The sequence below is a fragment of the Molothrus ater genome, chromosome 24, assembly GCF_012460135.2.
Source record: "Molothrus ater isolate BHLD 08-10-18 breed brown headed cowbird chromosome 24, BPBGC_Mater_1.1, whole genome shotgun sequence".
In the NCBI taxonomy this organism is placed as follows: Eukaryota; Metazoa; Chordata; class Aves; order Passeriformes; family Icteridae; genus Molothrus; species Molothrus ater.
In genome coordinates, this window is record NC_050501.2 from 6,850,672 (window position 1) to 6,863,257 (window position 12,586).

The window sequence follows — 12,586 nt, forward strand, 5'->3', positions numbered from 1 at the left end:
GAGGAACCCCAAAATCCAGGCTCTGGGGGGAGCAGCGTGGCAGTGGCACCTCCTGCTGCAGCCCCCTGCCCCGCCAGCCCACTCCCAGCTTTATTAACACCGTGTAAACGACGATGACGGTGGCAGCGACCTTGCTGTGACAGCCGCACATCCAAGGACGCCCCGGTGCCCGGGACAGCCCGGCCCAGCCCCTCCCAGAGCCCCAGTGCCCCCGCGGTGCCCTTCTCAGCGCTCCCACCGGCCCCAGCTCCGCATTTCCCTCCAAGGGAGGGCACTTTTCCAGCTCCGGTAACGCCCCCGGCCCGGTGCCGTACCGAGCTGTACCGAGCCCGGTGCCCGGGACTGGTACCGAGCCCAGACCCCTGACGGTGCCATACCGGGCCAGGGCTGTACCGTACCGAGCCCGGGACCCATCAATGCCGGCACCGGTGCCGCGCCGAGCCCGGTGTAGCACCGAGTCCATAGCGGTCCGGTACCGGTACCGGTGCCGCGCCGAGCCCGGGGCCCATCGATGCCGGCACCGGTGCCGTACCGAGCCCGGTGTAGCACCGAGCCCATAGCGATCCCGCCCCGGAGCCGCGCCGAGCCCGGTGCCGGTGCAGCGCCTGCCGGTACCGAGCCCGGGGCTGCGCCGTGCCGGTCCGGGCTCGCGTGTCCCCCACCCCCTTCCCCCGTGCCGGTGCGGAGCCCGTGCCGGAGCCGCCCCCGCCGGGGCCGAGCCGCCGCCGCCGGCGCCGCCCCCGGGCTATATATCCCCGCCGCATCCTCCGCCGCCGCTCCCGCTCCCATGGCTGCAGCGGCGGCGGTACCGGCACCTCCGAGCCCCTCCGGCGGCGACGCGCAGCGCCCGTCCCGCGGCGGCCCCGGCGGCGGCAGCGACGGCAAGAGCGGCGGCCCGGGCGCGGTGGAGCTGGCGGCGGCGCGGCGGCGGCTGGTGGCGGCCGAGGGGCGGCGGCGGGCGGCGGCCGAGCTGGAGGGGCGGGTGCGGCAGGTGCACTGCGCGCTGCTGCACGCCGAGCTGCGCCTGGCCGCCCGCGCCGAGACCCTGGGCCGCCTCGGGGCCGGCGTGGCCCAGGCGCAGCTCGCCCTGGCCGCGCAGAGCCAGCGGCTGCAGAAGGGGCTGCGCCGCCGCCCGCGGCCCCGGCCCGGAGCGCTGCTCGCCGCCGCCCGCGCCCTCCGCAGCTGCGTGCCCTGGGCCCCCGCACGGAGCCGCGGGGCCGCCGCCGGCACCCCCGTGCGCCGCCTGCCCGCCGCCAGCCGCGGCTCCGCGTAGCGCGGCCCAGGGGCTGCGGGGCGGCCGGGGGGCGGCGGGACCCGGGGGGTCGGTGGGTGGGGACACGGGGGGCTCTAGAAGTGGGGGACGCCTTGGTGGGTGTGGGGGACCCCGCAGGATCTGGGGGAGCCCGTGGTGGGGGGGATCCGGTCCTTCAGAGGGTTTTGGGAAGGGTAAATGGTGGGGACGTGGGAGGTTTGGGGAGCTAGGGGGGTTTGGGGTGGTTGAGGGGGTTTGATCCGTGGGGAGCCAGGGGGTTTGGGGGCTCTGAAAGTGGAGGGACACCTTGTTGGGCTCACTGGGGGAACTGTGGGAGCCAGGGCTGTGGGGGGGTCCAGTAGGGGCTGGGGTCCTTCAGGGAGTCCTGGGGAATCTGGTGGGCTTGGGAGACCTGGGGTCGGGGGCTCCTTGGTGAGTGTGAGGGGCCTCGGGGACCCTGCAGGATCTGGGGGACCCACCTGGTGTGAGGCAACTCAGTGGGGTCTGGGGTCCTTCAGAGGAGTCTGATGGGTTTGGAACTGGTGGGTTTGGGGGTTACAGTTGAATTCTGCAGAGTGTGAAGGGTCCAGGGGACCCTGTGGGGTGGGGGAACCCAGCAGGGTCTGGGGAATCCGATGGGCTGGAACCCAATGGATTTGGGGGTCCCAGAGGGATCCTGCAGGGTGGGGGAGGTCTGAGAGGTCCACTGGGATGGGACCCAGGGGCTGGAAGGGCTTAAGCATCCTTGAGGGTGCCAGGGAGATCCTGCAGGGTCCTGGGGACTCTGTGGGGTGGGGGTACCCAGCAGGGTCTGGGGACCCCAACAGTGGCCCGAGGGGTCTGATGGGGGGAGACTCTGGGGTATTTGGGGTTCCATAGGGGACCTTGTGGTATTAGGGCACTCCAGGGGACCCAGCAGGGTCTGGGGACCTTGGGGTGCCCTGAGGGGTTTGGTGGGGAGAGCACCCCTGAGGGCTGTGGTGCTCGAAGGACCCTGCAGGGTCAGGGTCCGGGGTGTGCAGTGGGGGGACAGACGGGGGGCACACAATGAGGCTGGGGGACCCAGCAGGTTCTGGGAACCTCCCTGGGACCGGCAGAGCCCTCAGAGTCTGGGACCCCTGGAGGATCTTGCCAGGTTTGGGGGTGTTCATAGAGGAATCTGCTGCCAGCACCCCCAGCCCGGTCTGGGCCGCCTCTCCCCTGAAGGCAGCAGGTTCTGGGGCAGGGCCCCTTCCCCGCCTGAGCCCCGCGGCCCCCGGGAGGGGACCCCAGCCCTTGGGACACTGCTGGGACTGTGACTCCCACGGGGCAGCCCTGGCGTGGCCCCTGCGAGCCTCGGCGGAGAGCGGAGCGGGCTCGGGGCCACCGCACCCGCAGCACCCCGGGCAGCGCTCGGGCTCCAGCCCGGACGGGACAGAGCGGGACGGGAGCGGGGCTCGGGCTCCGCTGGCACCGTCCAGCCCAGCGAGCGAGTCTGGGACTGCTCCATGACCGACCAAACCACGCGGGGACACTGAAGGCTCCCGGGGCTTCCAGCAGCGTCCTTGGGGACACCCAATGCCACCCGGGGGCTGAGCCGGTCGCTGCGGGCTGGCAGGAAGGCACGAGGCGGAGATGGGCTCGGGGTGAAGGATCCCGGTCCGGGACGAAGGATCTGTGTCCGGGACGAAGGATCTGTGTCCGGGACGAAGGATCTGTGTCCGGGACGAAGGACTTCTCTCTGGGATGAAAGATCTCTGTCCGGGATGAAGGATCTCTGTCTGAGATGAAGGATTCTCTCCAGGATGAAGGATCTCTGTCTGGGATGAAGGATTCTCTCTGGGATGAAGGATCTCTGTCCGAGATGAAGGATCTCCCCCGGGATGAAGGATCTCTCTCCGGACTGAAAGCCTGTGCAGGGCCCTGGTGCCGCTGTCCCCGCCGCTGTCCCACAGCCCTGAGCCGGCCTCAGGACGGACGCTCGGTCCGGATGGGATCAGCCCGCTCCCGCCGGGAATTGCGGAGGCTCGGCTGGCCCCGCTCCTCCTCCTCCTCCTCCGCGCCCCGCCGCCCCCGGTGACCGTCCCGCACCGAGCCAGCAGCTCCGCTCCGCCGCTCCGAGCTTCCGCAGTGGCGCTCCCCAGCAGCTGCATGAACCCCCCGGAAAACCTAAGTCCCTCCGCTATTTATTTATTTAAATCTAAAATACCAAAACCCTGGGTTTGGGCTGGGGTGGGGGCATTTCACTGACCTCCAGCTATTTATTTATTTAAATCTAAAATACCAAAACCCTGGGTTTGGGCTGGGGGTGGGGGCATTTCACTGACCTCCAGATATTTATTTATTTATTTATTTATTTATTTATTTATTTAAATTTAGAGCCCAGACCCCGGGTTTGGGCTGGGGTGGGGGGGTTTCACTGACGCCCTGCTATTAATTAATTAAATATTTAGTTTACTTATTCAAATTGAAACCCCATGCCCCGGGTTTGGGCTGGGGTGGGGGTTTCACTGACGCCCGAATGTGCCGCCCTCCGCTGGTGTGACAGCAGGTCTGTTGTGTAACCCTGGCTGCGCTGCCCGCACCGTGCTGCCCGCGCTCTGGAATAAACTTTGGTATATATTTTATTCATGACGTGCAGTGTCCTCAAGTGCTGGTTGAAATATAACCGGGAGGGTGATTAGAACGGGGATTAGCAAATAAGCCCTGGTAATGGCATGTAATTAATACCAGAGTGGATTTCTCTGATTATCAACCTCTTCCCTCCTCTGAGTGTGTGGGGAGATGGGGAAGAATATGTTCAGAATTCCTGCAGCAGGACATCACTGTTATATACATAAATATATCTATGTCTACGCCTACAGACATGGTCTGTCCTGAAAAACTCACATAAGGTGACAACAAGGCAAACTTGGGTGACAAACAAGGCACAGCTTGCACATAAATATCTGCAGAAAATAGGTGGCAGGGAAATACCCAAGCTCCCATCCTGCCTTTGCAGCCCCACGCTCAGGAGCTCTGCCTTTCCCCTTTAATCCCAGGGTTTGAGCAGCTCCTGGTTTTGTGCTGCCCAGCGCAGAGCTGTGAATGCTCTGACACCTCTGGTGCTCCCCAGCTCCTGCCCTTTCCCTCCCCAGGGCCGGGGAGATTTTCCTGTGTGTAATCCCAGCTGGAAGGTGATTCCCAGAGCCCAGAGCACAGTTTGCTGCTAAGAGCAGCTTAGGGGTCTCAGCCAGGAGAAGAGACACATTATCTCTCCTGGCTTTCAATTAATAGTATGGAATGCACAGCTTGGCCTTAAATCCCTTGATTTTTTTTTCCCTTTCTGTGGTGATTATTTGCAAATCAGCTTTTGACCTGATTAGACTTAGAGGAAATGCAGGAAAAGACCTTAAATGTATAATAAATCAACTCCATTAAAGCAGAAAGGCCAAAATCATTAAAAATCCCTGTGTGTGCTGGTTCCTCCCCACCCTTCAGTCTCAGTAAGGATACAGTCTCACCCCACTCTGTATTCCTGGAGTATCTTCAGCTGGAACATGACATCCATTACAATCCTCACACTTATTCCCATCTTCCCCCAGGACTGGGGAGGCTGACGCAGTCAGTGAGCACAGGAGGGTTGGTGGAAGGGCAAGGAGAGCCCAGGGCTCCTCAGCAGCCTGCAGAGGGCTGGAATGAGGACACCCGTCTGCCCCAGGTGCCCAGGGAATGCCAGGCAGGGGCACATCCCTCTCCATCTCCCGGGGACTGGGATGTCCCCATGTCCCGCAGGAGGGGCAGAAAGGGCTGCACCAGGGAGGGGGAGGGCAGCTCTGGCCATGGGCTTTGGACTGGAGCAGCTCCCCAGGCTGGGCTGGAGTGGGAAGTCCCAGGAACAGGAATTGAAAGGAAATGGAAGCTGGCCCTGAGCTGCCTTCCCTGCAGGAGCAGGCAGCACATCCTGCAGGAATCTCCAGCTGGAACCATCACTGCTGGGGGGTCCTGGGCCCGTCTGGGGGGCAAACACAGAGCAGCCCCAGCATGAGGAGCCAGGTCCCTCCATGGCTCCAGGGCAGAGCAAACACAGAGCAGCCCCAGCATGAGGAGCCAGGTCCCTCTGTGCCTCCAGGACAGCCCCGGGCTGGGGAACAGAGGGATTTACATAACCCCCTGCCCTCCTGCAGCACCCTTACATAACAGCACCCACACTTGTTGGGTTTATGGGATTACTCTGTTACAGACTTTCTGGGAAAAATGAAATTAATGCAGTGTGTTAATACCTAAGCCTGGCTTCTCCCCCTTCCGCTGATAATTCCTCTGGGCTGGGCTTGGTGGAGTGGGTTGGTGTGGGGGGGAGATGGGCACAGGCACCCACGGGCAGGGACAGAAACTGCCCAGGGCTGAAATGACTCTGGGAGATTGGTGGGACAGAGGGGGAAGGCAGAGAACGTGGGAGGGTGAGGGAGAGGGGACAGGGATGGTGCAAAAGTGATGAAGGGCGGTAAAGGGATGGGGCGAGGGTGATGGAGAGGGTCGGACAGGGACAGTGCCAGAGCGATGGGGACAGGGGACAGGGACAAGGGACGGGGACAGGGGACAGAGGACAGGGGACAGAGGACAGGGGACAGAGGACAGGGGACAGTGGCAGGAGCCGAGGCCGCCCCCGCTGCGGTCACGAGAGGGCGCTGCGGGAGCCGCCGGAGCAGCCCCGGCCGCGCTGGTCCCGGTGCCGCTGGTGCCGCTGGTCCCGGTCCAACCTGGCCCCACTGGCCCTGGTCCCGTTGGTGCCGCTGGTCCCGGTGCGCTGATCCCGCTGGTCCCGGTCCAACCTGGCCCACTGGCCCTGGTCCCGTTGGTGCCGCTGGTCCCGGTGCCGCTGGTGCCGCTGGTTCCTCTCCAGCCCTTCCTCCTCTCAGCGGCGATCCCAGCCCCAGACAGCCCCAGAGGGTGGGAATTGCCCCCCTGGCCTCTGATGCCCCCGTCCAGCCCAGAGCCTGGGCTCCCCAGAGCCTTGTGCGGGGTATTTCCATCTTCCTGCTCCCTGGGACCAGCCGCCCTGTGCTTCATCCCCGGTCAGGTGTGCTGAGAAATGCCCAGAAATCCTTTATTTTCAGTGCCCAGAAATCCTTATTTTCAGTGCCCAGAAATCCTTCATTTTCAGTGCCCAGAAATCCTCATTTTCAGTTCTGTCCCCCGGGCCTGCCGGGTGGGGGACACTGCCCAGGGCCTGGGGGTGGGCACCCTGTCCTCACCACCTTATCACCCCCTGTCCCCAGCTCCAGGGGTCTTGCTGTGGCTCTGGGCAGCTCCCAGGCCTGGGAAGGCATTCCCACGGCACCTGGATGCCCTCACTGTGTTAAGCTCCTCTTGGTCCACTTCTCTCTTCCCCACTAAAGCTCTTTAAGTCACTGATCTCGTTAAAGCTCAGCAATCGGGTTGTTTTGCCCTGCAGGTTAATGTGCCTAATTCCAGCCCCACTGTGCCCGCACTGGGACTCCCTGGCCCAGCCCACGGCTCCCCCTGCTCGGGTCCTGCCTGGTTCTGACCCGGGACGCCCCCCGTGGATCCCGGGGGTCCCGGGGCAGGGGTGGCAGGGTCTGGGCAGTGCTGTCCCCTGGGCTGGCAGGGGTGGCTCGGGGGTGCTGCAGGGCTGGGGCAGGATGCTGAGCTGTGCCTCGGGGTCCGTGTGAGCCTGGCGGGTGCCCCAGCGCCAGCCAGGGGTGTGCCCCGGGCCCTCCATGGCCTGGCAGGGCTGGGATGAGGCTCGGGAGTGGTGCCCACCCTGGCACAGCCGCACCCCACACGGCCCCTCTGCTTTTGGGTGAGGAACGGCAGAAAATGTCTCAGTCAGCCCCAGCCCCTCCTCACACCCCTGCTCCAAGCGTTTGGAGATTTGTGCATCCTTTTGTAAAGGAATCCTCTAAAGGAAATGGGGTAATTAATTAAACAGGGTAATTAGTGCTGCCACGCGTGGGTTGTTAAGGCTTTTCTCCCTCCAGGAAGGCCGGGCTGGAGCTGGGCACAGCCAGGACTGGCACAGCCACGCTTTTCCAGGGTTCAGGTATCCCTGCCCACCACCTGCACCCCGGGGCTGCCTGATCAGCCCCAGTTTCCCAGCACAGAGCAGCCTCTCTGTTTCCAGTCCTGGCTGCCCCAGCCCGATCACCACAGCTGCTCCTTCCCAGGTGTTCCGTGTCCCCAGCCCGGGCAGGATCCAGGGACTGCGTCCCCAGCAGAGGGGAACCTTCCTCCTGCTCCTCCCCAGAGCGGATCCCAAGCACCCTGGGGCCTGCACCTGCCCCTTCCCTTCAGCACCAGGGCTTCCCTGCACCCGCAGCAGCCAAATCCGTGGGTTGGCAAGTCCTGGGAAGGGCAGAGCAGTGAGGAATGGTCCCCAAAATAGCTCCATGACGTGTGCAGCAAAGGGCAAGGTGCTGCTGAGTGGCTTTGCCTTGCTCACTGTCCCATCTCCTGCTGGGGGAGTGGGACAGATCCCCCCTGCAACCTTGGTGCTGTGATTTATAATAAATATATAAAATTCAATATGAAGTGGAATGGGTAGGTGTGAAGCCCAACTCCCAAGCCTGCAGCAGGGATGCCAGAGCTGACTCCAGGGACACCCCTCCCCTGCTGCTTCCTTCCCTGCCCCTGCTAATCCCCAGCACTCCGAGATGACAGGAGCCCTGTAACCTGATCACGGTTCATTAAGAGCTTTAATGAGATTAATTGCAAAAAGCACCAATTATTGCTCGCAGCCCTTCCCTCGGGAGGATCCAGAGATCCCTGGGCTCCGTGTGCTGGCCTGTAGGTGAGGATTTCCTAAAAACTGCAGCAGCAGAGTCCTCAGAATGGGCAGATTTGGGGGTTTGGGGTTCCCAATCCCAGAGTCCTCAGAATGGGCAGATTTGGGGGTTTGGGGTTCCCAATCCCAGAGTCCTCAGAATGGGCAGATTTGGGGGTTTGGGGTTCCCAATCCCAGAGTCCTCAGAATGGGCAGATTTGGGGGTTTGGGGTTCCCAATCCCAGAATCCTCAGAATGGGCAGATTTGGGGTTCCCAATCCCAGAGTCCTCAGAATGGGCAGATTTGGGGGTTTGGGGTTCCCTTCCAGAGATGCAGCTCCAGGTTTCCACATGTCCCTGGGCGTGCCGGGGGACACCAGGACCCCCGGAACAACAGCCCCGTGCCCAGCGCCCCCCGGGCAGCGGGAGTGCCAGCCTGGGGTCCCGGCGGTGTCCCCGGGCCGTGCCAGCCCCGGGCCGTGCCAGCCCCGCGCCCCCCGGGCTGACGCCGGGCACTAAATCGGTCGGTGACGGGCAGGAAAGGAATCCAGGGAGCAGAGCCAGGCTCGGGCTCCTCTCGGCGCTCCCCGCCTCGCCTCTTATGGAGCGGAGCAGGAGGGAAGAGGGGCCGGGAGCAGCTCCCGTTATGGAGAAGCCCTGGGGAAGCCCTGGCTGAGCCCAGCAGGGCACGGGGGGAACAACGTGCTCGGGACACGCCACCAGCCCTGGGCACAGCCGGAGCCTCCCGCCGCCCTGCCCGGCTCCGGGGGGCCTGGGAGGGACACCCCAGGGGCTGGCAGCTCCAGAGGCACCGGGGACAGAGGGACAATGGCAATAAAGCACAGAGGGACCGAAACCCAGCGGGAGCACAGGCAGGGCCACACTCCCCCCTGACAGCTGATGCATCTGCGAGAGGAAGAGGAGGAGGAGGAGCTCACCCCAGGCTCTGGTGCCTCGGCGGGAGCAGCCAGGCCATCAATTTACAATGAATATATAAAATTCAATGTATGAGATGGGCCCTGGCCTCACCCCGGGCTTTCACTGCCTCAGCTCGCAATGAGCTCTGGCCCTCGGTGCCCCAGGCTCGGGTCCCTCTGCAGGGCAGGAGCAGCAGCTGGGGAGCTCAGGAGCTCCTGGGTGTTCTGACAGCTCGGGCTGCCAGGGCACAGCCCTGCCCAGCTTCACACACGGGAGGATTTGGGGGAGATTTGGGGCCTTTGAGATTCTCCAGCACAGAGGGCAGGGCAGAGCCAGGCACGGCACAGACCCAGCTCTGCCTCAACACCCCCTCCCTCATGTCCAGAGGGATTTTCTGAGTCCATCCAAGGGAGATTTCCCTTCTGGGTTGCAAATTCAAACCCATTTTGTGCAAAGCCACGGAGCACAAAGAGGCTCCAAAGCCGAGCAGCTCAGCTCAGTGACAGAGCAGGGCACAGCTGAACCCCCACGGCCGAGTGCAGCTCCTGGGAACCTCCCCTGGAGCCGGGCAAGCAAATCCTCCTGCTCTTTCCCACGTGTTGTTGCGCTGCACAAATATTTGTTTTGGAAAGCGCTGCCTTGCCCCGAGCCCCGCAGCCAAGGCCGGCCCTGGCACCAAGGCTGCGGCCGGGACGGGTCCTGCCCGAGCGAACCCGGCTGCAGCGAGAGCCGGCCCGGGGCCGCATTCCGGGCAGGGTCTCTGCTCGGAGCAGGGGCTGCTGCCCCAGCCCTGGGCTCCGGCGGGGATCCCTTCCCCAGGGAGAAATGCCCCGGGAGGGCAGCCCCCATCCCCGGCCCTGGGGGCAGCACGGGGGCTCAGGGCTCTCTGGTGTCCACGCCAGGCTGGCAGCCCCCAAAATCCTGGGAGACAGGCTGGGGATGCACCTGCAGAGGGAGAAGCCCTGCTTGGAAGGCTCGGAGGGGGAATCCCCGCCTTTCTGTGCCGTTCTACGGCCTCTCCCCGCTTCTGGAAATGCGCTTTGGGCCGGCGGGAGCAGCAGACGGGGGCCGGGCCCGGGGGGTCTCCGGGACAGGAATTCGGGGCAGGGACCCCGGGCCGGCCCCCGCACGGCCGGGACACTGCCCTTTGTTTGCAGAATAAAGTTAGCGCTGTTACTCAGCCTGTCGCTATTCCAGCAATCCCTGCCTCCACTTTCGCTCGGCAGCGGGAAACATTCCTGCCCGGGGCTGCCAAGAAAAACCCGCACCGGAGGGAGGGAGGGACACCGGGGACCGGGCACGGTTCTGGGACCGCGGCTCCCCCGGCGGGCACCGCACCCGGCTCCGGGACACCGCCCCTTTTCCATCCCAGGAAAACCCGCGATTCCCGCGGGGAGCTCCATAATCCCAGCCATCGATAAACTTTGGTCCCCTGGGTGACCAGAGAGCAGCAGAGGATGCGGGGACAAGATGTGTCCCCTCCATGCGTCCCCGAGGTGAGGCTTTGTCCCCGGGTGCCACCGATTTCCACGGAAAGTTTTGCTGATGCCAGGGGGGCTCCCACACGGAGCCTGGGATTGTTTTCCCTGCCTGTTTTCGGCTCTTTCCTTGTGATAGGCAAAGCCAGCAGGCTGTCCCTGAGGTCCCCGTGTCCCCAGGAGCCGGCCGTGTCCTTGTGCTATCGCTGCCGGCCGAGAGCTCTGATAACCCCGTGCGAGGGGGGAAGCAGCTGCCTGGAGGAGAAGCTGTGGCCAAATCCCACACAGCAGCGCCGTCCTCCCGCAGCCATTCCCCCTCCGGCCGGGGCAGCCTCATCCCGGCGCTCCCAGCTCCTCCCTGGCATCCCTGCCCGGTGTGGGGCACTCGGAGCTGGGTCACAGCCTTGTGGGATCCCCCTCCATCCTCCCTGTCCCTCTGCTCCCTGTGCCCCGGGGAGATGCTGGCGCCGCACCCTCAGCCCCTCCTGAGGAAAGCCCACCCACCACCTGCCCACTCCTGAAACTCCCTGGAGATCCCTGCGAGCACCCAAACCCAGCGGCTGCCAGAGGAGGAGGCAGAGAGGCCGGGGCAGCACAGCCCCTGCTGGGGCTCCGTGCTACACTGCCCGAGCTGGAACAAAGGGAGGACAGGACCCAGGCCGGGAACGTCCTTTCCCAGCCCCAGGGACATTAAACAAACCCCAAAGCCCATTCTCCCCGTGTCAGCCTCGCAGGTCAGCCGAGGTTTGATCTACAGCCCGGTGCAGCAGATGGAAAAACTCCCAGGGAGGGTTTTGGATCAGGTCCTGGCGTTTTTCTGCTGCTGGGACACTCCGTGCCATGGGGAGCCCCAAAGAGCTCAGCTCATCCTCCAAAGGGGATCACAGGGATGTGTTTTCCCCACTCCCCTCTTCCTGAGAGCTGTTAAATCCTTCCTGTGACTGGGAGTCAAAGTCTGAGGGCTGAGCCACAGATCTGCTCACCAGCCTGGAAACATCCTAAGTTTAAAGCTCAGCTGCACTGTGAGCTCCCAGAATCTCAGCCCTCTGAGCTCCCATCACCTGCTCTGCTTTCAGCCCAGGACTTTAACCCAAATCCCCACTTTCCACCAGAATTTCAGCCAAGATGAAGCTGTATTTCCACTCAAGAAGAGCTGCTGAGAGCTTTTGCAGCAAAAGAAGACAAGTGGCAGAAAGGGGAATGGCTTTAAACTGAGTAGGTTTAGATGGGATTTTAGAATAAATTCCTCTCTGTGAGGGTGGTGAGGCCCTGCTGAGCTTTCACCCACCAAGAGCCCCAAGCCCTCCTGCCCAGGGCTGCTGTCCCTGCACCCCCAGCCCTGCCTGTGCCACCCCCGGTCCCTCCTGGCTCTCTGCACACCCGGGATGGCCTCGGGCCCGATGGGGTAACCCAGCCCGCCTGGATAAAGCAAATCATCAGCTCAGTAACCACTGGCAATTAGTGCCATTAGCAGCGCCACCATCTCCAGCTCCCTGGGCGTTCTGGGGGCGGAGGGCCCGGCCCCTCCCGGCTGAGCTCAGCTCTGACGTGGGCCCTGCTGAGGATGCTCTTACTCACGTTGTGCCCTCCTCACGTCACGGAGCAGCAGCACCCTGCCCAAAGGAGCAGGCTGGCTCCAAAGGCTGCCCTGTTCCCTGAAGGGCACGCTCCCAAACCCCGGAGCTGCTGCTGCTGGCAGCATCTCCCACTGGGAGAAGGTGACAGGCGCTCCCCAGCCCTCCCTGCCACCCCAGGCAAGGGCTGGCTCTGCGCTGCCTTCCCACCGTCCGCAGTTCGGGGTTTTTAGTCTCTGATCTCAGCTGGAGCAGCCCCGGGCAGAGCAGCACCTTTGGAGGGGCTGGTTCCTGCCGGACTGGCTGCAAACCCCTCTGGAAGGGGGATCCCAGCCCGGGGGCTCGGCCCGGCCGTGGAGCCGGCCGGGGCTGCGGCGAGCAAGGAGGAGCAGGGCAGGAACCGGCTGGACTCGTTCCACCGGTGACATCGGGAAGGGTGACTGCGAGTGGCACGTTAACCATCGTGTCCAGTCCCTAAGGAATGCACCCGGGATCCGCCAGGGGAGCACCCCTGGGTGAGTCACGGCACGGACACGCGGATTTAGCCGGGATTTCAGCCCAAGCCTCCTCTAATTGCATATTACTAGAGGGATGCTTAAAGTAATCAGCTGTTCCAGCCACG

The 12,586-nt window shown here is 63.6% G+C and overlaps 1 protein-coding gene across 1 annotated transcript; it reads left to right on the forward strand.

Annotated features, from left to right (window-relative positions):
- The first annotated feature begins 511 nt into the window (after positions 1-511).
- Positions 512-1,273, forward strand: TRNP1 (TMF1 regulated nuclear protein 1). Its single transcript, XM_036396891.1, has one exon. The coding sequence runs from the start codon at positions 512-514 to the stop codon at positions 1,271-1,273; it is 762 nt and encodes a 253-aa protein (XP_036252784.1).
- Positions 1,274-12,586: the final 11,313 nt, after the last annotated feature.

Coding starts and splice junctions, on each gene's coding strand:
- TRNP1 (XM_036396891.1), top strand. CDS start 512: ATGCCGGCACCGGTGCCGTACCGAGCCCGGTGTAGCACCGAGCCCATA.